This window comes from Thamnophis sirtalis, unplaced genomic scaffold, assembly GCF_051295495.1.
Source record: "Thamnophis sirtalis isolate CommonGarterSnake01/CBP01778 unplaced genomic scaffold, rThaSir2_p1.2 scaffold_6, whole genome shotgun sequence".
Lineage (NCBI taxonomy): Eukaryota > Metazoa > Chordata > Lepidosauria > Squamata > Natricidae > Thamnophis > Thamnophis sirtalis.
This window is the reverse complement of record NW_028261386.1, coordinates 63,342,184-63,368,999: the sequence shown is the minus strand read 5'-3', so window position 1 is coordinate 63,368,999 and position 26,816 is coordinate 63,342,184. Positions and strand designations below refer to the sequence as shown.

The 26,816-nt window shown below is 35.2% G+C and overlaps 1 protein-coding gene across 2 annotated transcripts in view; it reads left to right on the top strand.

Annotated features, from left to right (window-relative positions):
* Window positions 1-26,478, top strand: part of PRKD3 (protein kinase D3) — a 59,612-nt gene extending 33,134 nt beyond the window's left edge. The window contains exons 3-19 of one of the 2 annotated variants that reach the window (XM_014071714.2): window positions 337-475; window positions 929-1,060; window positions 2,287-2,438; window positions 3,096-3,285; window positions 4,171-4,248; window positions 6,939-7,122; window positions 8,430-8,553; window positions 9,654-9,731; window positions 12,373-12,649; window positions 13,217-13,269; window positions 13,727-13,799; window positions 16,571-16,677; window positions 16,995-17,156; window positions 18,405-18,503; window positions 18,928-19,195; window positions 23,263-23,348; window positions 24,231-26,478. In XM_014071714.2, the coding sequence (XP_013927189.2) occupies window positions 337-475; window positions 929-1,060; window positions 2,287-2,438; window positions 3,096-3,285; window positions 4,171-4,248; window positions 6,939-7,122; window positions 8,430-8,553; window positions 9,654-9,731; window positions 12,373-12,649; window positions 13,217-13,269; window positions 13,727-13,799; window positions 16,571-16,677; window positions 16,995-17,156; window positions 18,405-18,503; window positions 18,928-19,195; window positions 23,263-23,348; window positions 24,231-24,404 (2,376 nt within the window). In that variant the 3' untranslated portion in view covers window positions 24,405-26,478. Of the gene's footprint in view, window positions 1-336; window positions 476-928; window positions 1,061-2,286; window positions 2,439-3,095; window positions 3,286-4,170; window positions 4,249-6,935; window positions 7,123-8,429; window positions 8,554-9,653; window positions 9,732-12,372; window positions 12,650-13,216; window positions 13,270-13,726; window positions 13,800-16,570; window positions 16,678-16,994; window positions 17,157-18,404; window positions 18,504-18,927; window positions 19,196-23,262; window positions 23,349-24,230 lie in introns of both variants that reach the window. The other variant, XM_014071705.2, reaches the window with a different exon arrangement.
* The last annotated feature ends 338 nt before the right edge of the window (window positions 26,479-26,816 follow it).

Sequence of the window (26,816 nt, the reverse complement as noted above, 5' to 3'; positions counted from 1 at the left end):
CCCCATTAAGGTCAACATGGGCAGTATATCTGTTATGCTGGGTCACAGCAAAAGCTTTGTGTTTATGACAAAAGCTTTGTGTTTATGACAAAAGCTTTGTGTTTATAACAAAAGCTTTGTGTTTATGTACTTAAAATGTACTTGATGTTTGTTTAACTGAGTATGTATATATTAATTTAATTAATTTAAGTAGTTTTCAGCAACAAATGCTTACAATTTTGTTCTCTGTGATTATATTAGACAACACTTTTAACAGTTTTATGTTAAAATAATAAATTATGGCATAGTAAATTATGAAATATTTCAATGTAGATTTTTGCTTTTTTGTTGTTGCAGTTCCCGGAGTGTGGGTTTTTTGGCATGTATGATAAAATTCTCCTATTCCGCCATGATCTGAACTCAGAAAACATTTTACAGCGAATTACATCAGCAGAAGAGATACGGGAAGGTGATCTTGTTGAGGTTGTTCTGTCTGGTAAGAATATCTGTTTTCAATGCAATCCTCATATTTATACCCTAGTATTACCATTATTGGAAATAATTGTAATTTATAAATTGTAATATAAATATTTTTAAATGCTCACACACTGCAGAGTTGATGAAATATTTTGTAGAATTGGATATTAAAGATGAAAATATGAAAACTCATTTTTTAAAATTGGAAATTGATTCATCCTGATTATTTACTGTAGTGACCTAACGTCATGGAATCAGTAGGTTTTTACTTTTGAGGTTTATGGGCGATTATATTTTAAACAGTATAAAATGTCATAGTTATATCCATACTTTTTAAATTTTATGTAAAGGTATTTGTCTCATGGTCTTGTAGCATTTAAGGCATTGTATTCAGTATATTGATATTTTTTTTAAGTATTTCAATATTCAGGAAGGCATTAAAATGTACTTTTTTATATATGTATTTTTAAAGCATTAGCTACAGTTGAGGATTTCCAGATTCGACCTCACATGCTTTACGTTCATTCCTATAAGGCCCCTACTTTTTGTGATTATTGTGGAGAGATGCTTTGGGGCTTGGTACGGCAAGGACTGAAATGTGAAGGTAAGGCAATTAGTAACAATGAGTGTTATAAACAATGTTTATGTCCTAAATCCCCAGATGTGGTATATAGTTACAGAGATGTTTCAAAAGCATGTCATTTGCATGCCATAATTTAAGTTAATAATTCTTTTCCTACATAATAGATTTATATAATAAGAAGAATTATGTTTGGTTTATGGGAAGAAATGATGCTATATAAACTTTTGAGTTCCTCGTAGAAAGTCTAGTGTATGCAAAAGGCCACGTTGGTGCAATATTACAAATAATGAGGTGATGCAGGGTGGGATTTTATGTTTTATTTTTGTACTTCAATATATTTATAAGTTATCTAGAACGAAAAACCCTTTCCATATGTCTGTTTCCTAATCATTATCAACAGGGATGTGTTTCTGTCGACATTACTGCCAGTTCGGTGCATGTGCAGTTGCCTGTAAATAGGTCTATAAAATGTAAAAATGTCAAAAAAACATGCAGTGACCAGGGAACTGGTTCAGGGGCATGGCAAGCCTGCCATTCCTACCGGTTTGGCGACCCAGTCGCAATTTCCCCTATCAGTTTGCCTGAACCGGTGCAAACCGGTAGCAACCCACCTCTGATTATCAAGTTATTAATAACAAGCGCTGGGTAAATTATTAGTGGGGACAGTTGGTAACAGCTTTTGAAGCAGCTGTTGAAGTTTGAAAAAAGTTCAGCTGCTTTAATCATTTGAAAACAAGTGTTTTGTATGCACTCCTGCACTTCTTTCACTGTGCATACAGAGTATATACATCCCTTGATAATTCTGGAGCACTTCTTCTGATGTATTAATGCACAGGCGCATTAATAACCCAAGTCCTATTCATTGGCTTGTACTCTAATCTGGTGGTTCTAACAGACTCAGGAGTACAGTGTTTAGATAATCTGCTGGGGAAAGAGCTGAGGAAAATCAGCAGCAGTGTGAATTGCATAACAGGCACTGTTTTGCAGCTTTAGCCAGGGTGAAGTGGGGTCAGAAAAGCAAATATTCAGGCCAAAAACATTCCATGCATTGCAGAGATCTGCTGTTAATTACATGATCATGGCAACGTTAGAGGTGTTGGTTCAGTTTTTAAAAAATGTCTTATCTTTGCCATATATTTTGCTTAATCTGTCTTTCATGAAATAAAATCCAAGAAAATGTGTAGCATCACCAGTAAAAGTCTATTTATCTTTTCCTTTGCTCCCCTTCCCTGCATTAATTTCATTAGGGTGTGGATTAAATTATCACAAGCGATGTGCTTTTAAGATTCCAAATAACTGCAGTGGAGTAAGAAAGAGGCGGCTATCTAATGTGTCTTTACCAGGAGCTGCACTTTCCGTCCCAAGATCTGTACAAACTGAATCTACGTCCACAGAAGAGGTATTTAATTTTTTTCTTTTCAAAGAAGAATTAAAATCAATTTGGTAAAATACTGTTATTACCCAAAGCACATAATCCTAATTTCTGTACCTCTTAATCATATGGAACTTTGTGTTATTCAGACTTAATTTTAGCTGAGAATGGTCACTTCAAATAATCTAACTTTTCTTAAAATCCAAATTTTGCTTTTAAATGAATGTGTATGCATGTACATTGGCATATTTTGGTTTATTGGGCATTTAGTTCACTTTTTAGTGCCTATCAAAACAGATAGTAGAAACTGTTGTAGTAGACACACTATTTTACAGTCTCAATTTAAACCAGTTCAAAGTTATGATGAAGTTGAAAAAAGTGAATTTTGATTGGTACTTGCATTTGCAATTTTCACAACATCCCTGTGGTTAGTGATCAAAATTTGAGTGCTTGGCAATTGGTCATTTGCAATCTTCCTAGCCACCTTCCAACAAGCAAAGTGAATGGGGGAAACTGAATTTGACTGCAACAAAATGGTTAACTCAAGGGGATGAACATATCCAACACACCTTCCTCCCTGTGTTTTCCCTACAACAACCCTGTGAAATGGGTTGGGTTGAGAAAAAGTGATTGGTCCAGAGTTATCCATGGCCAAGGTGGGTTGAAAGTTTTTCTTTTTTGCAGCGTTGTCATCCAGAACCTAGTAAAAGAATTCCTTCATGGAGTGGGCGTCCGATATGGATGGAAAAAATGGTTCTTTGCCGGGTGAAAGTCCCACATACCTTTGCTGTACATTCTTACACTCGACCTACCATATGTCAGTACTGCAAGCGATTGCTCAAAGGCCTTTTTCGCCAAGGAATGCAGTGTAAAGGCAAGTGTTTTTTCTGCAAGTTAATGTCAACTATCAAGGCTTTAAAGCTTTTTTAATTATAAAATTAAAGCAGAATAAGAAGCTTAGAATGGTATGATGATCAAGAAACTATATAAATAAGATTACATATTTTTTTATGGAAGGCTCTGTTCCTCTTAACAATTTTCTGTTTGAATATACTGGATACAATTGATGAATAATATTCTCTTCTGAGTTGAATCATTTGCCTGCAAGAAATTCCTTATTGGTTACTATTACCTGGTGAATGTTTAGACTGGGCAAAGTTGCATTTTAAACTTATTAGATTCAAAATTAATCCAGTATTACTAATGTTATTTATCTTGTAATTAGTCTTTTTTTCTTTCTGACTTGTCTAAACTGATTGTGATCATAAAAAAAATATCAGTATTTCCACAAGGATGAAAAAAGTTTATGATTTCAAATCCTGGTTAAAATCTAAATATGCACAATACCATTGTAAAATACACATAACATCATGTCTGATGCTGACAAGAAAACAGGTAGATCGAAAATTCACAACTCACTTTCTTAATTGCAGTTTAGATATTGATAATTCTACTTCTGTGCTAGATCTTAGTTTTAAGCTATCTTCTTGGGAGTGCTCCAGCTCTCATCAGTCTCATTCAGTTGGAATGGCTGAATTAAAAGAACTTTGCAATGGTAGTACCACAATATACAGTTTTATGTCTGTATGTCAAAATGCAGCTTTGATCCAAATGCACCTTTGATCCAAATAATTACTTTAATTTTCTTATTACTTTAAAAATATGTCCTGAAAATAAATAAAAGTTACTTCAAAAAGAGGCTTTAAAGAGATTATACAAAAATAATAAATACATAAATAAAAATTTCCCCTTAATTTAGATTGCAGATTCAATTGTCATAAACGCTGTGCCTCTAAAGTACCTAAAGATTGTTTGGGAGAAGTTGTCTTCAATGGAGGTAAGATATGCGTTGTAAGGTATTGCTGGAAACATAACTTTGGGTTGTGGTATGCATGTGTGACTTTTCTTTGCATTTCTTCTCCATGTTTTGCATATATCAAAATTATTATCAAATATGTAGAGACTGTCTAGACTAGCAGAGTGAAATAATTTATTCATACAAGTAGTCCTTGAGTTATAATTGTAATGGAGCCTGCTCTTTATGGTCACAAATTGTGACTGTTAATAAGTGAGAAGCCCATGTGATTGCCTCACTTAATAACCTCTATCCCTGGTATCCCCAGTGTGGATGCCTCAGGGGTCAGGAAGGCTCTAGGAGACCTAGTGCTGGCCCAGACCCTCCTCCCTGGGCCTCCCAAGGCCTCTCTCCACCCTTTCCACTTTCTGCAGGCCTTATTCTGGCTTCCCACTCCACTAGGTTCCATATCTTCCTCTCCATCCCGCTCCCCATTGGTGATCCCGCATTTACATTTGTACAGTAGGTATCTGGAGTTCTGGACCTCACATTGGGGGAGAAGAGCAGGCTGCTCCATCCCCTGCATCCTAGCAGGAGCACTACAATGACCATAATTTCACAATTGGGTTGTAAGTAACTTTTGGGAGGTCTGTTTCAACTTTGAATGGTCCCTAAGTGACTGGTTGTAAGTCGAGGACTACCTGAACTACCAAAAAGAAAGTGTTGGACGCAAAACTTTACTTTTAGCAATGCCTGAAGTTTTAATAGGAGTTATTAGAATGAATATTTGTCTAATTCTTTTAAATTTCTTTGAAGAGGAATACTCACTACAAATAGTCCTCAAATTATGACCAGCGACTTAGTGACTGTTTAAAGTCATTATGACACACTCCCAAAAAGTTACTTATGGCCCACTTTCAAAGTTATGAACTCATATGGTCTTTTGCCATTATGACTGACTACAGGAATGCTGTAGTGCTCACCCATCTACGCATCCCATCCCACTGGGTCCTTCTATCCAAGGGAGATCAGGCCAATTCTAGTGGGCACGAATCAACAGGAGTTTGCAAGTCTCCAGCTGCCTTTCCACCCAGAGATCAGGCCATCTGGAATTTGCAAACTCCAGCAAGCAAGGGGAGATCAGGCTGACTGGAACTTGTAAGCTTCCAGTTTCTTTCCTATCCAAGGGCTTGCAGAACTCAGCCTGTTCCAGAGCCCAGCAACATCCAACTTAGCTTTCTGGTTTTTATAGCTTTCGAGAGAGGGACCCAGCCCAATACAGGATTTGCTTTCTTACAAACCTAGCCTTGTGGCAAACCAGGTGTTATTTTTGTAAACAAGTACAGGGCTCCCTTAGTTGGTTTTTTAAGGAAACTCCATAAACAAATGGAGCCTCTTTAAAAGAAATGGAGCCTTCTTTAAAAAAATCTCAACAGTACCACAAAAACAGAACCTGTTGCGAAGTAGTACAGGTTTACCATGAGGATATGTCTGTCAGAAAGCTGATTGCTGAAGACTGCAAATGCTGACCTGCCTGATCTCCCCTTGCTTACTGGGTGGGAAGGAAGCTGAAGGATTGTGGGAACCCTGCAGGGCAAGAAATAGAGCACAGAGTGCCTCAGAAGGTAGCCTTGGAAGGCCCAGGCAGGCAACCCTTGGGCCTATGTAGGCTTCCTGGAGCCTCCCCCATTTAACGGCATTCAGGGAGAGCAAGGGATGGGGTCATTAAGCAAGGTGGTCGCAACATGCATTCCTAATGGCAGGCTCCATCATAGTGATATCTAACGACAATCTGTAATTACTTTTTGTCTTATTAACATTTTAAATCTGTATCTTACATAAAATGTCAAATATAGTTTACATATTTTACATACATGTATGCTCTATATTGTCCTCAAAATCTGAGTAGCAAACATTCCTCTATTAACCACCTCCACGACCACAACAAAAAAATAAAATGCTGATTGGAACATGCTAAATTTTCTGTCTTACTAGTCACTGACTATCCTTTGCATGATTACAGAATTGACTTCCCAAATTTGATGTAAACATTTGTATAGAATACTGTCTCATGACACCTCAATTTGGTATTTCCTAAATATCATTTAGGAAACAGCCAAATTATAGTTTACATGTAGAAAGCCTTTTTCTGAAGCAGATTAAAGCACTGTTGTCATAATTTACTTTATGTAGCTTGATTTATGTGACTCTTTAAAGAGAGAATTGTTTATGTGTGTGTGTATATTCATATAGTGTGGGAAGTGATGACTGCTTATCCTTGGTTACCTGCTGTGTTTGAGGCTATAGGAAAACAAATTTAATTTGCATGGGCATTGAACCAGGTATAGAGGGAGTTCTGTGTCCAGATTGTCATCCTGTCCACACCCTTTCCTGGAAATGTCTGGTCATGGTGTTGCATCAGAGGGGTGACAGTCACCTGGCACAAATGATGGAAATTATACTTATGCCAACTTTCCACTAATGGAGAATTGCCCTGTTTCTGGAAGTACCTACATGCACGAGGTATTGTTGCAAAACAAAGCTTTGCCCCAAAGTTTCTGCTTGTTTTGTTTCTTGGCTGAGTTTGGGGGATTTTTCCATAAGCCTAGTTAGTACATAAGGATAGATACTTAATTCAGATTCTATGAATGTGATATATTTCTTAATGTATTTTGCACATACTACATTGTAAAATTTTGAATTTAAAAATATTGTGTTGTTTTGGGAAGAAGAACCAGCTAGCCCAGGCCAAGATACTGATATGCCAATGGAGGTTGATAGCAGTGAAATGAATAGTGATGTTGGGAGAGGATTGGATTATGTGGAAGAACCATCTCCTCCAGAAGACAAAATGTTTTTTATGGATCCAGCAGATCTTGATGGAGACAAAGATGAAGAGGCTGTAAAAACTATCAGGTTGGTAAAATCAAGGCATTGCACTTGGGATCCACATGTAATAAATACACCCTCGCACATCATCTACTGCTTCAGGTTTCTAGCTGTGATATTAAAGACAATATATTGTGCAGTTTACTTTTGGATATATGGCTTTTGACCAATAAGGAGGCTCTAAAAATAGTTCATTAAGAGAAGCAATATGAAAATATAAGCGACAACATGAGAAATAATTTGTTTTGCTGGGTAAACCATGGATAATGTGGTCTGAATTTAAATGACAATTTTATTATGCTGATTCCAGTTCAAACTCATTCCTAATTTAAGTAAATTAATTTGGAAGAAAACGTAAGGAATCAGTTTTTACAATGAATGTATGTCTTGTTAAGTCTGGTTAAAGGAACATAGATGCGAATCGGAAAAAAAGCTTTTTGTACTCTTTACACATTTGTAAATGCAACTAATTTGCTCTAAAATTATTATTAAAAAGTTAGAGGGGCAAGTGTAGTTCATAGAACAAGACTATACTTGGATAAATTGCTCATTTATAATTCATTACAAGGCCATATAAAAGGAATATCTTGACATTTATTCCAAATTATACAGTAGTAATAATGAAAGCTATTTTTTTTAGAATGACATTGTGAAAACAAAGTTTGTAAGTTGATTCTATTACATTCGCAAAAGTACTATCTCTTTATCTAAAATAAAAGTTCCCTTTATCTGCTGTGTATTTTAAATCCTCTCCATGTATAAGTAGGGCTTGGCTTGAATAAACAGAACAGAATGCTTCCCTGCCGTGAATGTAGAAATGGAAGGTGACCTCTGGGTCTCATGTAGAATAGATCTTTATAGTGCTTGTTTTGCCATGCAGAGGAAAGTTGAATGCAAGAGAATTATTTTCATTTATCCAGGAGTTCTGCCTTTTTACTGTATTTTTTGATTTAGTGTAAATCCTTTAATTTGACTAGAATTTTTTGGAATCTAGTTTATACCACATTTTGGAATAAAAATGGTACATAACTCCTGTTTTTATCCTAGCAAGATATTTTAACTGTTTTGATCATATAATGCAAAGATGCCCAATATTGTCAATAGAAAATAGGTCTTCAGGTCATGGAGAAGCTTGTTCAGATTGCACAAAGTAGCCAAAGAGATTGCTTGTACACTCATTCCAAGCAAAGGGCTGATGAAGTAGATACAATGAATGATCAGAGAGAGGCTTCCAGCCCAACATGCTTTGTAGCCGACTATAGAAGATCATTATTTAGGCATCAATGGTCCTGCTGTACTGATAAATGATTGTGCAATTTATTATTCTTCAACAGCCCATCCACAAGCAATAACATTCCATTAATGAGAGTTGTACAGTCAGTCAAACACACAAAGAGGAAAAGCAGTACAATGGTAAAAGAAGGATGGATGGTTCACTACACAAGTCGAGACAACCTGGTAAGTAATTAAGCTGTCTTCTTGGTGAAAAACTTTTTATTTCCAAGTGTAGAGCATTTTGTATTCCATTCAAGAAATTAAACTATTTAGCTGCTTTCCTACCGAAAGATAAAACTGAAAGACAAGATGGAAAAATACAGTATTACAAATGGAGACCAATGTGGATCTCCCCATCAAATTCTGTGAATAAGATAGGGTTTTGTATTTAATCATCTCTTGAGGCACAGTGGCTCAGTGGCTTAATGATGGTGGAGATGATTTTTGCTCTGACAGTTTGAGTCCTAGCAATGTATTGTGGGTAAGCTCCCGTCATTTGCCTCAGGCTCTGCCCATCTAGCAGTTTGAAAGCATGTTATATGCAAGTACATAAATAGGTACCACTCCAGTGGGAAGATGAGCCACTGCTTTGTGCAGATGGTCATAACCATGCTAGTGGGGAACCTTTCCGGATGCAGTGCCTGTTTGTCAGATGACTTTGGCGGAGGGAGGAGGCTCTGGATGATGCTCCTGGATGCTGTTTGTTTTTCTTTCTGGTGTGAAACTAACTCAGCCCCTGTGATGCATCTTGGAAAGTGTGCGAGCTTGAATGGAATGGGCAGCCAAATAATTATTCTGTATTAGCATTATAGTCTCCTGGCTAACATCATCGATACACTAAATAAATAATAATCTTGAAGCATGTGATGACTTTTTTGTATCAGATAAAGACTTTTGCAAAGTATTGTGACCATGGTGCAGATACCTAATGCTGTTCCCATGGATTAAGAATTGGGTTAATTCCTTGTGCCAGAAAATGGCATAGCCAATATAAGGAAATGGTTCAAATTCTGTGTTCATTTAATAATTATTTTCTACAGCAGTTCAAGAATGTTTAGAAATTTAGTTTAGGAATGTTGTAACGCAGATGATAATTTTTGATAAAATGATCTAAACACAAATTGAAATTGGTTCAAGTAAATAGTGTCTATACCTAGTTTCTGTGCTGCATATATAAATGTATCTAGAGTGCATATTTAGCTGCTAAGAGTTTGATTTTAAGATGGGCAGCTATACAAATGAAATAAAAAGTTGCTTCTTAAACAGTAACTACTTTGTTGCAGAGAAAAAGGCATTACTGGAGATTAGACAGTAAAAGTCTTACGCTATTTCAAAATGAATCTGGGACAAAATATTACAAGGTAAGAGATTATCCAAATCTCATCTCCTCTTTAAAATTCTATTTGCCTATTATCATTTCATTTTAATTGCTTTCTGCTAGATGATGTACAATTTAAAACTGTTAATATGTCATAGATGTATTTATAATGAGTTGCAGTTTTATAGTTTATCTCTGGTGAACTATTTTCTGTTTTGCTTGTGCATTATATATTATAATTTATGTAGTTATAATCTGATGGAAAGCAATGAGACGTGTGAAATACAGACAGTTCTTGACTTACAACAGTCTGTTTAGTGAGCATTCAAACTTATAACTTATAATGGCACTGAAACAAGTGACTTATGACTTATGACCATTTTTCAAACTTATGGATGTTGCAGGATCCCTGTAGTCATGTATCAAAATTCAAATGCTTGGCAACTGACTCGTATTTATGACAGTTGCATAAATGCAACATAAATGCAACTGTTGGGTTGCCCTGAGAAGAACCTATGTTCAAGAAAACCATGTTAGAAATATTAGTCCCAACTCACACATACTAGGGCCTGTCAATAAGAAAACCAAGAATCCAGTTGCACAAAGGAATATTAAAGCCCAAGAGGCCCAGTTTGTCTACTATATGCTGAGGAATGATTGTATTAAATGCTGAACTGAGGTCGACAAACAGCATTTGTGCAAGAGTGTTTGTTTCCTCTAAGTGCGCCAAGCTCAGATGGAGAACAGAAGAAATAGTATCCTCTGTAGAGTGATTTGGATGATGAGCAAACTGAAGTGAGTCAAATGCTGGAGGGCAGCTAGATACAATAATCTCCTTTATCAGCCTCTCAAAACATTACATAATGAATGGATATAAGTGCAACTGGACGGTAATCATTACGACCCTCAATTGTAGCCTTTTTTGGCACTGGCAAAATAATGGCTGTCTTAAAACACAATGAGACCACTGCTACAATGAAAGATTGAAAATATCTGTAAGGACACAAGCCAACTCATCCACACATTTTCTAAGAACACACCCAAGGATATTCGGTTAATCGGTTGGACAGCTTGCCTCCAGAAGTTGTGAATGTCCCAACACAGAAAGTCTTTAAGAAGATGTTGGATAGCAATCTGTCTGAAACGGTATAGGGTTTCCTGCCTAGGCAGGAGGTTGGACTAGAAGACCGCCAAGGTCCCTTCCAACTCTGCTATTGTAAATATTACCTGGATCTGCTGCCTTCTGAATGTTAACTTTCTGCAATGTCCTCCAGACTGAGGTAACATCAAAGCTAAGCACTTGCTTATCAGAATGGGGCACAGCTTTCCTAGCAAGGATGCTATTTGATGCCTCAAATCTTCCCAAAAATGTGTTCAACTTATTTAAAAAGTCTGTGTTACCATTGCATCTCAATGGATCCACGTTATAATCTGTAATGGCCTGGATTCCTTGCCACATACACCTGGAGTTTATTGGGTCCTGAAAAAAGTTCTCAACTTTTCTGACAATGGGCTCGCTTTGCTGTTTTCATGGTGCTTTTCAAATTAACTCTGGCTGTTCTAAGTTCCAGCAAATTGCCAGATTTAAAAGCCACATTCTGTGCTTTCTGCATCATGAGAACCTCATATGTCAACCATGGTTTTTCATTAGCTCTCACAACAATGTTTTTAAGGACACAGACATCCTCTATGCACTTTTGAATATATACAGACACAGTGGTGGCATACTCCTCTATGTTTATATACGTATGTTGGGGGCTGGGGATAGGTTTGAATTTATTCTTAATGTTAGACTCTGACAATATAATGCAATACAATACCAATAATACCAATACCAATACTAATACCAATACACAACTTACGACCACAACTGAACCCAAAATTTATGTTCCTAAGCAAGATATTTAAGTGAATTTTGCTCCAATTTATGACCTTTCTTACCACAGTTGTTAAGTGAATCACTGCAATGTTAAGTTAGTCACATGGTTGTTAAGTGAATTTGGCTTCCTCATTGACCTTGCTTGTCAGAAGGTCAGAGAAGAGACCTACCAGAGAAGGTAATTACATAACCCAGGACATTGCAACAGTCATAAACATGAATCAATGGCCAAGTGTCTGAACTTTGATATGTGACTGTGGGGCTACTGCAATATTTGTAAGTGTGAAAAATGGCTGTCACTTTTTTCAGTGCCATTGTAATTTTGAATGGTCGCTAAATAAACTGTTGTAAGTTGAGGACTACCTATAATAGATCAGATGTTACAGAATAATCTGCTAAGGAATTAAAATAGGATTTTATAGTATAGTGTAACCTCAAAAGTGAAAGATAATTTCAATATGTAGCTCAGCATTAATTAAACTGGTACATTTGATGCTGGGAACTTCAAAGGTAATTAAACTTTACAGACTGCATAAGAGAATTTCAAAAGGCCATTCACTGATACATTAATCTAACAAAAAAAAAATAGATTTTTAACAAGACATAACTTCATTGGTTTGGCTTACTGAGATGTTTGAGGCTTCCTTGGAAGTATGAATAAGGAACTGGTATAAGTGTACCTACTGAAATGTTCTTAGCTGAGTGCATTACTATTTACCTTTTCTCAGTGCTGTCAGTTGTACTGTTGTATATTCTTACAAAGAGGTCTCCCTGTTTGAGTTTTAATATTTTACATTTTCTGCAGGAGATTCCACTTTCCGAAATTCTTCAGGTGACTCAGCCACGGGATTTCTCAAATATGGTGCAAGGCAGCAATCCTCACTGTTTTGAAATAATAACTGATACAATGGTATACTTTGTTGGAGAGAATAATGGCAGCAGTCACCATAGCCCTGTTTTGGCTGCTACTGGAGTTGGATTGGATGTAGCCCAGAGCTGGGAGAAAGCTATTCGTCAGGCTTTAATGCCAGTCACACCTGAGACCAGCACTTGCATTACTACAGGACAAGGAAAAGATCACAGTAAGGACTGAAAAAGGTTTCATGATGGGCTGCTAAATGACAAAGTACTGTCTTTAATATTGTGGGTCTCTTTCCTAGTATACAAAACTTAATTAATGCCATTGTTTTATATGTAGTAATTTGAGTTACATCACAAGTACCAACCAATTTATTACTCTTTATAAAAAAGTACATTCTTAAGGCATTCAGTAAGAAGCAATACATTCAGAAGAAGTGTTTAGTGGCTCTCTTGCACAGTATGGAACAATTTACCATTACTGTCATCTAAGCTTTATCCTGAAAAGATGCTGCTTGGCATTGCTTTCTTCATAGTTTCAATTTATCTCACCAATAGCTAGAAAAGCTTCAGCTCATATTTCACACATTTATATTTATAATTTAAATAGATTGGCAATTATTACCATAAGGCATCAGATGACTTAATTATTATCCTACCAATAGTGTCCTAGTAATGACTTGATAATTTTATATGCAACTACTATGATCTTCATTCAAACATGAAACTTTGTGGAACACCATGTGAGTAATACCAGGTTTAAAAGAGGGATTATATGTTTTTCATTGCAGAAGAATTATGTGTCAGCATTTCTGTTTCAAATTCCCAGATCCAAGAAAATGTGGTAAGTCAACAAAATAAAAACAAAATATATTCTTCTAATCATTCTTTAATGTTAATTGCTACTTGATGGATATTTTATATTGAAATCAAGAATGTTGGAAATATAAAGGAGCAAATTGTTCACTTTTTAAAAATAGCCCAACATATGCTGTTTATTAAAAAAGATTGTTATACATTTAAATAACAATAACATGAGGAATTTTGTAAATGATACATTTCCTCAAGTGCAATTTGCATGGATTAAATATACAAGTGTTCAAACTTCAGATATCAAAAGTAATATGTTCTTGCATGCCTGAACAGGTCTTTTACATAATTCATCTTCAGAATTTGTGTCACAGCTCTTCTCTCTTTAAACTGTGTGACATGTAGTTCCAATTTCAATTTCTGCTATGGTGTCATTTTATCAAGTGAATGAACCTAATATTTGCTTTCTTCTGTCTATATCCTTTTCATAGGATATAAGTTCAGTGTATCAGATCTTTGCTGATGAGGTGCTTGGTTCTGGTCAATTTGGAATTGTGTATGGAGGTAAGTTTGAATAAATATTACAGCACATGTGAAATATTTTGTCTGTAGGATTGATATATAAAACAGACTTGCTGTTTCTTATTAATGGAAATATATGGTTATAGAAGTAATATACTAATGGTGCAAGATTAATGGTGTGATATACAGTATAGTAAAGATATAAGTTCAGTTCCAACTGTCTAAAATATCATGGGAAAATGCTGGAGAACTGCTAGTGACTTTAGGTTACTGTATTTTTTGGCGTATAAGAAACACCGGAGTATAAGATTTTGAAGAGGCAATTTTTTAAAAAAAATTAGGTAGATAGAGGGATAGAGAGGGAGAGAAAGAGAGAGAAATACAGTAGGTAGGTAGAGAGAGAGTAGTTAGATAGGTAGGTATGCAGATAAAGGAAAAGAGAGAGAGAGAAATAGAGATAGATAGAGAAACACAGTAGGTAGGTAGGGAGAGAGAGAGGGCAGGTAGGTAGAGGGATAGAGAGAGAAATAGAAAGAGAGAGAGAAATACAGTACATAGGGAGAGAGAGTAGATAGGTAGGTAGATAAAGGGATATATATAGAGAGAGAAAGAGAAAGAGAGAGGGAGAGTAATACAGTAGGTAGGGAGAGAGTGTGTAGGTAGGTAGAGGGATAGAGAGAGAAATAGAAAGAGAGAGAAATACAGTAGATAGGTAGGGAGAGAGAGGGTAGGTAGGTAGATAGAGGGAGAGAGAGAGAGGAAGGGGGGAGAAATACAGTAGGTACGTAGGGAGAGAGAGAGAGTTGGTAGGTAGGTAGATGTTTCCAGGTGTATTTATCCATGTGCTGGAGAAGTTTTTGCACTCTGCAGACCTCCCAAAAATGGCCCGGTTTTTTTGCGAAAACAGGCCCATTTTTTTTAAAGCATGAATATCCTTTAGGAGGCTTGCAGAGGGGGGGGGAGAGCAAAAATGGCCCATTTTTTTGTGAAAATTGGCCTGTTTTTTGTCAAAAAATTGCATGCATACCCTTTAGGAAGTTTATAGAGTGCTGCGGAGGGTTGGAGGGGGGGGGGGAATGGGCCATTTTTCACTCATTTCTGCCCTCCTCAGCCCCCAGGAGCTCTCTAAAGTCTCCATAAGGCTATGCATGGCCATTTTGTTGAAGGGCCGGGGCTTCAGGAGGCAAAAAATGCTGTATTTGATGTATAAGACGCACCCAGATTTTCAGCCTCTTTTTGAGGAAAAAAGGTGTGTCTTATACTCCAAAAAATACAGTAATTTTTTTCCAATCTGGAACTTTAAAATCATTAAGACCATATTTCCCAAAATTGGGAAGTGTAGTTTTAACACTTATGAGGGCCACAGGTTGAAGAAGGCAGCTGTATATTTCACAAACTATTGGGGCATGATATAAATCAGTTTCTTTAAAATGATTTCATTTCATAGTTTCTTTTTAGCAGATTCCACATTACAACTCATTTCTGCTGCCATAAGACAGGTCTTTTTCATAAACTGATTCTTTGGCAGTTCTGCTAACTACTAAAGTGCTACTTTTGTTCTTCGAAATATATATCTGATAATGATTTTTATTTCCATATAATTAGCAGTGCTTTTATAGTTGCCTTTTACTGGAGTGTTTCTGCTGTCAATTGTCTTTCATAGCTTGTATACCCTAGCTTGTTATAGATCCAGCAGTACTGAATAAGGAACTCCAGTTGAGGTGTAGGCCTCTAAAATAGTAGCAGTACAAGTCACTTGATATCACTTGTTTAATATTCCGTCCCTATTGTGAATATTTTATATACTCAAATAGAATAATTAGGTGCTATAATGTTATAACAGGTATTTCTTTGTTCCAATATCCTGTAGAATTGTATATAAAGCAGTTATTGAAAACTTAGACCAATGTGAAAAGTACATTTGAAAATGAATAAAGTGCCTTTCCATTTAACAGCTGAAATACATTTGTTAAATGGGATATATATCTGTATTTATAAAATAGTATACCAGTATATCTTCTAAAATGTGTAGTTTCACTTCTAATGGACTAAAAGAAACATTTTAAATATTTCCTTCTCAACCTGAATGACTGTCGAGATTCTCAGTCATCCAGGTCATGGTTGTCCCAAAAGTGGTTTTTTTTTCCAAGAAGCAACTGGACTTTCTGGGTTTTCTTTGAAGACATTGAAGAAGAACTGAAGAAGCTTCTTGGATGAGAAGCGAAATGTCTTCAAAGAAAAACCAGAAAGTATAATTGCCTCTTGAAAAAAAAAAGCACCTTTAGGATCTCAACTTGAATAAGTTTGTGATGCAAATAACAGCCTTACGCAGAAAGTTCAGGACCAGTTTTTACATTATATGGATACTCCATAAGCCACACAGGTATGTCTAGCCCTATTTTTGTATCTCCTTCCCCTGAATTCCTGGGATAGTGCTGCTGATATTTGGAATCAAAAGAATAATTTTTAGTTTAATGATTTCCAAGTCTTTCATTCTTTTTTAGTACAATTTTACCAGAGATGTGTTAAGTTTCTGGAGTTTAACAACTCTATTTAATGACAATTTAACTCTCTGTGATGAAAAGAATTGTGGGTGCTTCAACATTGGAGTTTTAAAGAAGAGATGGAACAACCACCAGGGCTGAAATGGTATAGGGTTTTCTGCTTGAGCAAGGGGATTGGACTAGAAGATCTCCAAGGTCTCTTCCAACATTGTTATTCTGTTAAACCCATTAAATACATGTTATTATCAATACTGCCTCTTTGTGCAAGACTACCTGAGAGACTTCCCTTTTCTCTATGTATTTTTGCAGGTAAACATAGAAAGACTGGACGGGATGTGGCAATTAAAGTAATTGATAAAATGAGATTCCCTACAAAACAAGAAAGCCAGCTCCGCAATGAAGTGGCTATTTTGCAGGTACAAAAATGATGTAAAACTGCATCACAGTGTGTTTTTTAAAATTAGAAATTGTGAGTGTATAATAAGCATCTATGTTGAGGTCCATTTCTTGGTAGCTTTTTGTGTGTGGTGTATTTCTTATTACTCGTAGATTACCTTTTGACCTGCTAAACAAAGGAACCATTGTCCTAATTATTACAAAGGATTGCCTGAGTGCTTTTGAAATAGTAAAACACAGAATGGGTTTTTTTTTGTCTGAATACTATCTGTAATGAATCCTTCCTGAGTTTATTCATTTGATATTTTGTCTGAGTCAGTACTGTATATTTCCTTAGAATTTGCATCACCCTGGGATTGTAAACCTGGAATGTATGTTTGAAACTCCTGAAAGGGTTTTTGTTGTGATGGAAAAACTTCATGGCGATATGTTAGAAATGATTCTTTCCAGTGAGAAAAGTCGGCTTCCAGAAAGAATCACCAAATTCATGGTCACTCAAGTGAGTCATTTGTTTTCAATGTTTTCTTCCTTAGTGAGAGAGCCTTCTCTATTGTGGTCATTCCTTTGAGGAATGACCAAGAATGATGGGTATACAGGTAGTCCTCGACTTACAAACAGTTCATTTAGTGACCATTCAAAGTTACAATGGCACTGAAAAAAATGACAATTTTTCACACTTAATGAACATTCTATCATCCCCATGGTCGCGTGATTAAAATCCAGATGCTTGGGAACTGACTTGCATTGATGATCCCCGCAGTGTCCAGGGGTCATGATCATCTTTTGCAAACTTCTGAAAAGCAAAGTCAATGGGGAAGCCAGGTTTACTTAACAACTGTGTGACTAACAACTATAGTGATTCACTTAACAACTGCAGCAATAAAAGTTGTAAAATGGGGCAAAATTCACTTAACAACTGCATTACTTAGCAACAAAAATTTGGGGCTCAATTATGCTCATAAGTTGAGGACTACCTATATACTCTCTTCGAGTGGCCTTAAAGATGTGTTTACTCCTGACTGTTTTTAAAAAAATGATGTCAAGGTTTAGTTTATAATCATACCATTGCTGTTTTCATTACTTTGTGTTGCTTATATAATCACTTTATTTGTTTTAGGCTAAAAATGTTTGTTTTTTTTAAATTGAATCAAGGAAGCTTTAATTCAAAAGGATGTATGCAAATATAACAATAATTCTGGTATATATGAGGAAAAAGTTACCAAAATTATAGATCTTATACTTAGCAAACTTTATTCTTGATTTTAAAAGTATATCTTTACTTTATACAGCATTTGCTGAATATTAAATGCACATAGGGAGTTTTAGACAAATATGTGTGAAACAAAGTCACTTTTACTACCAAGAAAAATTACAGTGTGTGGCAGGTAATTCTAATTGGGGATTAATATCCTAATATTGAATTCATTGTGTACTTAATAGGAATGGTAAGAGATTGAGATTTCATGCCACTATAGTTATTTACAAGTTACTTACCAGTTACATTTGGAAGTAGCTGAATGTAACTAGCTGAATAATGATGCTGTCTCTTTGGGAAGCTGGATTAGAACCCATCCCCTCAATTCTTTTTTTTTTTTAATTGAAGGGTAGACTTCTGGAAGGAGTCCAACAAAAGAGTGCATTTGCTTTAAAACAAATATTGAATTGAAGCATACTCTCCTGGATTGTAATGTCTGTTGGGGTCTTGGTACAGAACTGATTTTGAAAATGCCTTTTCCCTTTTTTAAAGATACTTGTTGCTTTGAGGAACTTACACTTCAAGAATATAGTACACTGTGATTTAAAGCCTGAAAATGTACTATTAGCATCAGCAGAACCCTTTCCTCAGGTGGGTAAGGAAATAAGTATTCTTTGTATAACTGTCTGTTGTGTAAGAGGAAATCTAGAATAAGATTTAACCTTTTTTCTTAAACTTTCTATTTTTTTTTAGTGATTGACAAAATTATTATTTACAGCTAGAATATTTTTTCCTCTAATTTAGCTATGTTTGATTTGGAAAAAATTATAGTACTGAAAATATATTTCTCCTAGACTAATGTGCTCATTTTCCAAAAGAATTGGAAAGAAAATCAAAAGCCTTAATAAAGTATAACTAATGCAAAGAAACTGCTATAACTTGCTAATTATATTGGCCATATTTCATGTTTGTAAACACTCCATACACCCTATTTGATTTTTAAAAAAATCGGCCATGATAGTTTGTTTTTAAGATAACTGCATAGTAACTTAAGTAAAGAATATTTGTTTTACAGGTAAAGCTGTGTGATTTCGGTTTTGCACGCATTATTGGGGAAAAATCTTTTAGGAGGTCTGTAGTAGGAACTCCAGCTTATCTTGCCCCAGAAGTACTTAGGAGTAAAGGCTACAATAGATCGTTGGATATGTGGTCTGTGGGTGTCATCATCTATGTGAGCTTAAGTGGCACATTTCCATTTAATGAAGATGAAGACATAAATGATCAGATCCAAAATGCAGCATTTATGTATCCACCAAATCCCTGGAAGGAAATATCTAATGAAGGTAAATATCATTAAAAAACGCCTATTTCGTGTTTTCTGCATATTAATAAAATCTATAGCATTTAATTGGAGCGTGGCAATGACATGACAGTAAATTAGATGAGTAGTGATTGCTATTCAGGAATCATTTGGAACCATTTTCCTGTGACTGAGCAAAGGGAAAATAAAACTTTTACTCTTAAAATAGCAAGCTGCCCACTTAATGAGTTAAAGTCTGATGTGTACTATAGTTGATAGGATTTTTCCTTGAACTTCTTAAAACTTCTCAAGCTTTGGTATTATGAGACAGTATATTCTGGGCTTTCCAGGGTATAGAAAGGGAAGTAGATTTAATTACTGATGAAGCTCCATACTGTAGTCTGTTCCCTGTGAAAAAATGTTTCTTAATTACACTGTGTTTAAGTAGACATACTATATCTATTTTCAAGGCTACCTTCAAGAGCATTCAGAAGCTTCAAACGGTGCAGAGGGCAGCAGTGAGGGCTTTGGGGCTTCTAGAATGGCCCTTGCTACACTCCTGTTCCGCAAGCTTCATTGGCTACTGGTTTGCTTTGGGGTGCAATTCAAGGTGTTGGTTATTACCATTAAAGCCTTACATGGCATGGGTTCAGGTTGCTTGAGGAACCATCTCACCCCATGGCACAGACTTGCCCCATCCATGTGGGCATAGGAGGTATGCCGTGGATCCTGTTGATCAAGAATTCCAGCCGGCAAGTTCCAGGATCCACATGAACCTTCTCTGCCATGGTGCTGCCATTGGAAGATCTTGTCCCTCCTAACATTCCATAAGTCCTCCAAAACTGGACTATGCCAGTTGTCCTGGATTCCTAATGGGGAAATGTCAGTCTAGTGGTTGTTGATTCCACCTCCCCCCCCCTTGCACATCCTGCTCCCTCTCTTCCCATCTTTTAATTATTATTTTATGTGTCTGTGTGTTTGTGTGTGTGTGTGTGTGTATGTACATGTGTGTGTTTACTACTGCCCAGAGTTCCCATGTGGTGAGATGAGTGACACATTTTAATAAATAAGCCTAAAACACTACTTCTGAATATATATTTCCCCAAAATATATGGGGATATATTTGGTTTGTAGACTTATAGCATATTATATTTCTCTGATTTGAGTATGCTATACTGCTATTAGGTACATTTAATTCTGATGCTGTGTATGAATTGGCTTCTTGGTTTTTCTTTTTTTAGTTCAACTACATACTTTTTACAAAGATTTTGATGATGGATAGAAACTTGAAAGGGGTGCTGAAACCCCAAAGCTTGTATGGAATGCCAGCATTGAAAATTAGGAAATAGACAAAGCATCATATAAATAATTAGAGGATTTCTACTTTAAGAAACAGTCTTAATTCTTAAATTTGGTTTCAAATAAAAGAATCTTGGTGTTTATTTAGATGACCTCCTTTATAATTATCAATATTTTTTAATTTTATTTTTTATATCATTAAAAAAGCTTTAACTCTTCCTCCAGAATAAATGTATCTAGTTCCAAAGGTTTTATTTCTTTTAAAAAACACAAATATTTCATCATTCGTCAATCATTAAAACATTGAAGTACAATTTTTTTTGTATGCCCCTCCCTCCCTCCACCCCCCAACCCCCCTCCTCCTTCCCCCCCCCCCGACTTCCCAGAACCAATACACGGTATAGATTTTTAACTAACACAGTCTAAAATCTATTGAGAAAAAAGAAATAAAGAAATTAATGACATTCTACATTGACCTTAGCTTCTTCTTACTGAACTAACTTTAAAGAATTTAAATCATTTCTGATCTTAAGCATAGGCTAACTGGAATTTCTTGGTCCCGTATTTATTTTGTATATAGTCAATCCATTTTTCCCAGTCTCGTTTATATCTCTCATTTGAGTGATCTTTAAGATATGCCGATATTTTAGCCATCTTGGCTAAGTTTGTGACTTTCAATGTCCATTCTTGGATTGTAGGCAAGTCTTCCTTCTTCCAGTATTGCGCCACCAACAGTCTTGCTGCAGTTATTAGGTGCAGAATCAAGTTAGTCTCTACCACTGTAAAGTCAGTACATATACCTAGTAAAAATAACTGAGGAGTAAACTTTATCCTTCTTTTAAAAATATTTTGCATAACCCACCATATTTTTATCCAGAATGCCTTAACCTTTTGGCAGGTCCACCATATATGATAATATGTAGCATCGAGAGAACCACACCTCCAACATTTAGGTTGTACATTCGGATACATAGAAGCCAACTTTTTAGGATCTAAATGCCATCTATAAAACATCTTGTAAAAATTTTCTCTCAGATTTTGAGCTTGTGTAAATTTCACATTTCTTACCCAGATTCTTTCCCATGTATCCAACATTATTGGTTCTTCAATATTTTGAGCCCATTTTATCATACGATCTTTAACTAATTCTGTTTCCGAATCCATCTGTATTAATACATTATATATCCTCTTTATATGCATTAAGCTTTGATCTCTTATTTGTTTAAACAAGTTATCCTCAACTTGGATAAGACCAATTTTTTGATCTATTTTCCACCTAGCCTGTAATTGCCCATACTGGAACCATGTTTGAACTACCTTCTCCTCTTTTAATACCTCTAAAGATTTTAATTGTAATACCCCCCTTTCCGAGGTAAGAAGCTGTCTGTAAGTAATTCTGTCCTGTTTTTGTGCTATATTCATATTTTCAATTGCGTGTCTAGGAATTGCCCACATGGGTATCTTGTCATTTAATTTAAATTGGTATTTTTTCCAAACCCGCAGTAAAGCATTTCTTAAAATATGACTTTTAAAATTCTTATCCAATTTTTTGTTGAATAACAGGTAAGCATGCCAACCAAATACCAGATCGTGTCCCTCAATATTCAATATTCTATCATTGGTTAAATGAGTCCAATCACTAATTACAGACAATGCCACTGCATCATAATATAGTTTTAAATTAGGTAGTTTCAATCCTCCTCTCTCACGTACATCTTGCATTATTTTCATCTTTACCCTCGGCTTCTTTCCTGCCCATACAAATTTGTTGATACCCTTCTGCCATTCTAAAAGGTTCGCATCTTTTTTAAGTATAGGTAACATTTGGAAAAGAAATAAAATTTTTGGTAAAATGTTCATTTTCACTGCCGCTATCCTACCCAACAAAGATAAGTGCAATTTCTCCCATTTTTTCATCTCCGTCTGTATACTATGCCAAAGTGGTTCATAATTATGCTTATATAATTTCCCATTTGAAGTTAAAATGTTAACTCCAAGATATTTGACTTTTTTAACTACCTCACATCCTAGCATCACTCCTAATTCTTCCTTTTGTTTAATATTCGTATTTATAGCTAATATTTTGGTTTTTCCTAAATTTATTTTAAAGCCCGACACTTGACCATATTGATTGATCGTATTCATTAAAACCATACTGGATTCCTGCGGTTGTTCCAATATTATGACCAAATCATCCGCAAAAGCGTGGACTCTATATTCTTGCTGCCTAATCTTGATCCCTTTTAAACCATCCAAGCCCCGTATTTTATTCAACAATACTTCCAAAGTTATAATAAACAATAATGGGGACAAAGAACAGCCCTGTCTTGTACCTTTTCCAATTTGAAAAGAGTCTGTTAAACTTCCATTGACTATGATTTGTGCTGTTTGCTGTTGGTATATTGCTTTAATTGACTGTAAAAAATTATCTCCTATCTGCATTTTTTGCAATATCTTCAGCAGAAATTGCCAGTTAACTCGATCAAAGGCTTTCTCAGCATCCAAAAATATAAACGCAGCAGGGATCTGGTTGTTCTTTCCCAAATATTCTAATGCATTAATAATTAATCTGACATTACTTTTCATCTGTCTCCCCTGTATAAAACCTGTTTGGTCCGTGTGTATCAATTGTTGAATAACCAACATTAACCTATTTGCTAATATTTTAGTAAAAATTTTATAATCTACATTCAGTAATGAAATAGGTCAGAATAAATGTATCAATGTGTGTGAGATGGGTGTGGGGAATAGATAGAATGATGGAAAGTGATGAAATATTTACCCTGATTGCTTTTTTATTTGCTTCCTCAGCTACTGATTTAATAAATAATTTGCTTCAAGTGAAGATGAGAAAACGTTATAGTGTTGACAAATCCCTTAGTCATCCTTGGTTACAGGTAGAGTTACATATCATACTATTATGAATCATATCTGACAAGTCTGCAATGAACTGAAGCCTTGAAAATATTTAAGAGTGTAACTCAGTTCAAACTTTCTATCATCTTCCCTATCCCATTTTTGGAGGTATTATTCTGCCTTTTTAATACGTTGTGTTCAATTATCAATAATACTCATGTATTTATGTATTACTATTAGCTTAGATAATATTTTATATTTATTATTTATGTTCCTCACTCTGAAAGAATATGGAGCAGAATATATAGTAACTTTGGGTTTACAAAAAGTCTGGGGAAGGACAAAAATGTGCCCCACTTAATTATTCAGATTTAATGGATCAACTCAGATGGAGAATCTAGATGATATCCAGACTCACAGGATGTCTATTATTTGTCCTCACTAACAATTAATTTGGTGGCCTCTCTGTGGAGGAAGAGGGACTTAGGGTAGCCAATAGCTGCATCAGGAGCAACAAGGCGGCAGTTTCTTGCGGCCTTGGATATGTAAGAGTTTAAAATATCAAGCAACACTAATTCTCACCTTTTTTTATATAGCTTTTTCTTTAAACCCCCAATTCAAATCTATTCTGTAAAATTTGAAACTTTGCCTAACTTATCCCATGTATTTTACTAGTTTATATTTTCTATTCTTTTTTAGTCAGCTGTTTTACCAGGTATCCAATCTTGCTTCTGGTTTAAAATATTATGCATCATTTTCTTTTTAAGGTGAATAATTTCTCTATTAAAATGTACTTTGTTTGGAAAGGCCAAAGCAGATGGAATTGTCTAACCATACATGCATCAATGTGGTCACTGGGAAATTAATTTGTACTGTATTTTGAATATTGTTAAATTTTCCATTAAGTTTTTTTCTCTTTGCAGGATTATCAAACTTGGCTTGATCTTCGGGAATTTGAAACTCGCATTGGAGAGCGTTACATTACGCATGAGAGTGATGATGCTCGCTGGGAAGAACATGCATATGAGCACAGTCTTGTATATCCCAAACATTTCATTATGGCTCCCAATCCAGATGATATGGAGGAAGATCCATGATTCATTGGAAAAAGCATTTTAATCAAGTTCTAATACTTTGGAACAATTGATGCTTTTGGTTGTTCAAATGATTCAGTGTCTAAAGCTATGAAGGCAAGATCCTGCATCACTTTGTGGATGGACATCTGGGAAGCATTTTTATCTCTCTAGTTTCTATGATTATGAATATCATCCAGCACTGAGTTAAAAGCCATGAAGTATTTCTGTAATATTGCCTTATTGGTACATCACAGAGATGTTACTGACAGCTTATGTACACAGAGACTTGATGTATGTGAATTTTCTTCTTCTTTTTTGTAATTTACATAGTAACAATTTTTAATGTTTTCTAGTTTTTATCTATTTAGGCAAAGATACTATTTTCTGATATTTAGATAACATTTATAAGAAGCTATAAAGAATCATGAACATATATGCCATGACCAAAACCTAGAAATATGCAAAACTTTTCATTCTGAAATGTCTTGAGTACAAAACTTCATGAAACTTTGCAAACATCCCTTTCAAGTGCAAAATTGAAAAATTGAGGCATATAATTCAATAAAACAGTTTGTTAAGCTATGGGAATGCAGAATAGCAATAGCACCTGAATACCATACACATTGTACAAGTTACTGCAACTTAAGTTGAAGTTCTGACAATGTGTTCTCATCTCTGCATATATCTTTTTTTAAAATTGCAAGATTCCTTGGCCATTTTATTACCAAAATAAAAATGCTTTTGTTACTTTTCTACCTTTCTAGCAGGTTTGTAGTCGCTTTCTTAGAGCAATTCTCTAAAAGATTAGATGCTAGAAAAATAGATAATTGAAACATTTAATGTGAGAAAGCTTCAACAGAATATAATGCAATTATTTAATATGAAAATATCATTTCCTTTTAATATTTTTATATTGGTTTTTCTGTTAGCCAAACATCCTATTTTTAGTTGTAATGTTTTTCTAATATCCCAATTTCAGATAGTTTAAAAAAATCTTTTTTATGATGATGGGAACTAAAATGCAGAAAATTATAACTCCTCAATTCATTCATGCAGAATGAAGAATAGTATTTTATTGATAGATTACTTATCACTTAATGATGGAAAAATTGAAGGACTGTACTGAGAAAGACATACAGAGGTATAGTCTTAATCAGAATTAAATCTAGAAAAAACATTTCTCTTTTCTAGTTATTGAACTAATAATTTGCCAACTGCTACCTTGCCCGCATTAGATGTCAGAGTCAGGGCTGGAAAAGATATCCACTGCAGAGATGGGGGATTAAATGTATCTTGCGGACTCCAATGATTGAAAGGAAATACTCAAAAGTAGATATGATGGAAGTTGACATGGAATAGTTGAAAGTATTCTTAGACTGAAATCGCCCGAGCAAGCTAAATCCCAGCCTAATCTCTACTAGAACTGAACATCTGTTTTTACCTGACTTTTTTTTTAATGCCAAAGTAGACTCATAGATGTTCCCAGTGGTGTTCATTAACAGGGCTATTGTATATGTCTCCTTAGAAATATATCCCACTGAGTTCAATGGGACTTACTTCCAAGTGAGTATGTACAGTTGAATAGCTATAATTTAAATAGTTGCAAGTAACTTCTAGAGAATGTATTGTACTTCATGTTACGCCTGTTAGGTTATTCTTTTGTTTTCAGGATAACAATGTTATGTTTTCAGGATAACAAATGTTATATAGCAGTAGAACAAGAATACAAATGTTATTGGGGGCCAAAGAAAAAAATAACTGGAATGTTTCTATTCTATAAAGCTGTTACACATACTCTACAACAATAAAATTGCATAGCTAGCATTCTTAAACTGTTCCTTTGAATGCCTAAATTACTGCATCAAAGCTTTAAATTGGCATTTGCTCCAGATGAATTTGTACCCAGAATTGCATTAGCATTAATATTTCTTTTTGAGGTAAGTTGCATTCATCGAAAAATAGTGCTGTATTGATTCTAGAAAATACTTTAGTAAAACCTATAGTCTCAAAAGACACTGTCAAGTACTTTTTATATTTTTATATATCTCATTGTTTGTAAATATCCTCTAAGCTTGAAATAAATTTTATTTCCCTATTGTGTCTTTTTCTATTCATAAAAAGACTTTTGCGGTAAGAGATTAGAATGATTAGTACTATAGTATTGTCAAGTTAGTTTGAATCCGTTATGTGAAATTTGGTCCAGTTCTAGATTTTTCCTCAAGCTCACTAAGATGCACTATTGAAGTGAAATATGAGACAACAGCCAGTGTTTTTAATGATATTCTTGGCAATAGCTTGTAGCAAACTTGAGTTGCAACCTTTTTGAATAGTCTGTTTAGCCAAGTCATATTGGATGTTTTATTATTATAAGCATGATATAATAGTTGTGGAATTTAGGAAGTAGTCCTCAGAAATTAGGACAGGCTGCTTATA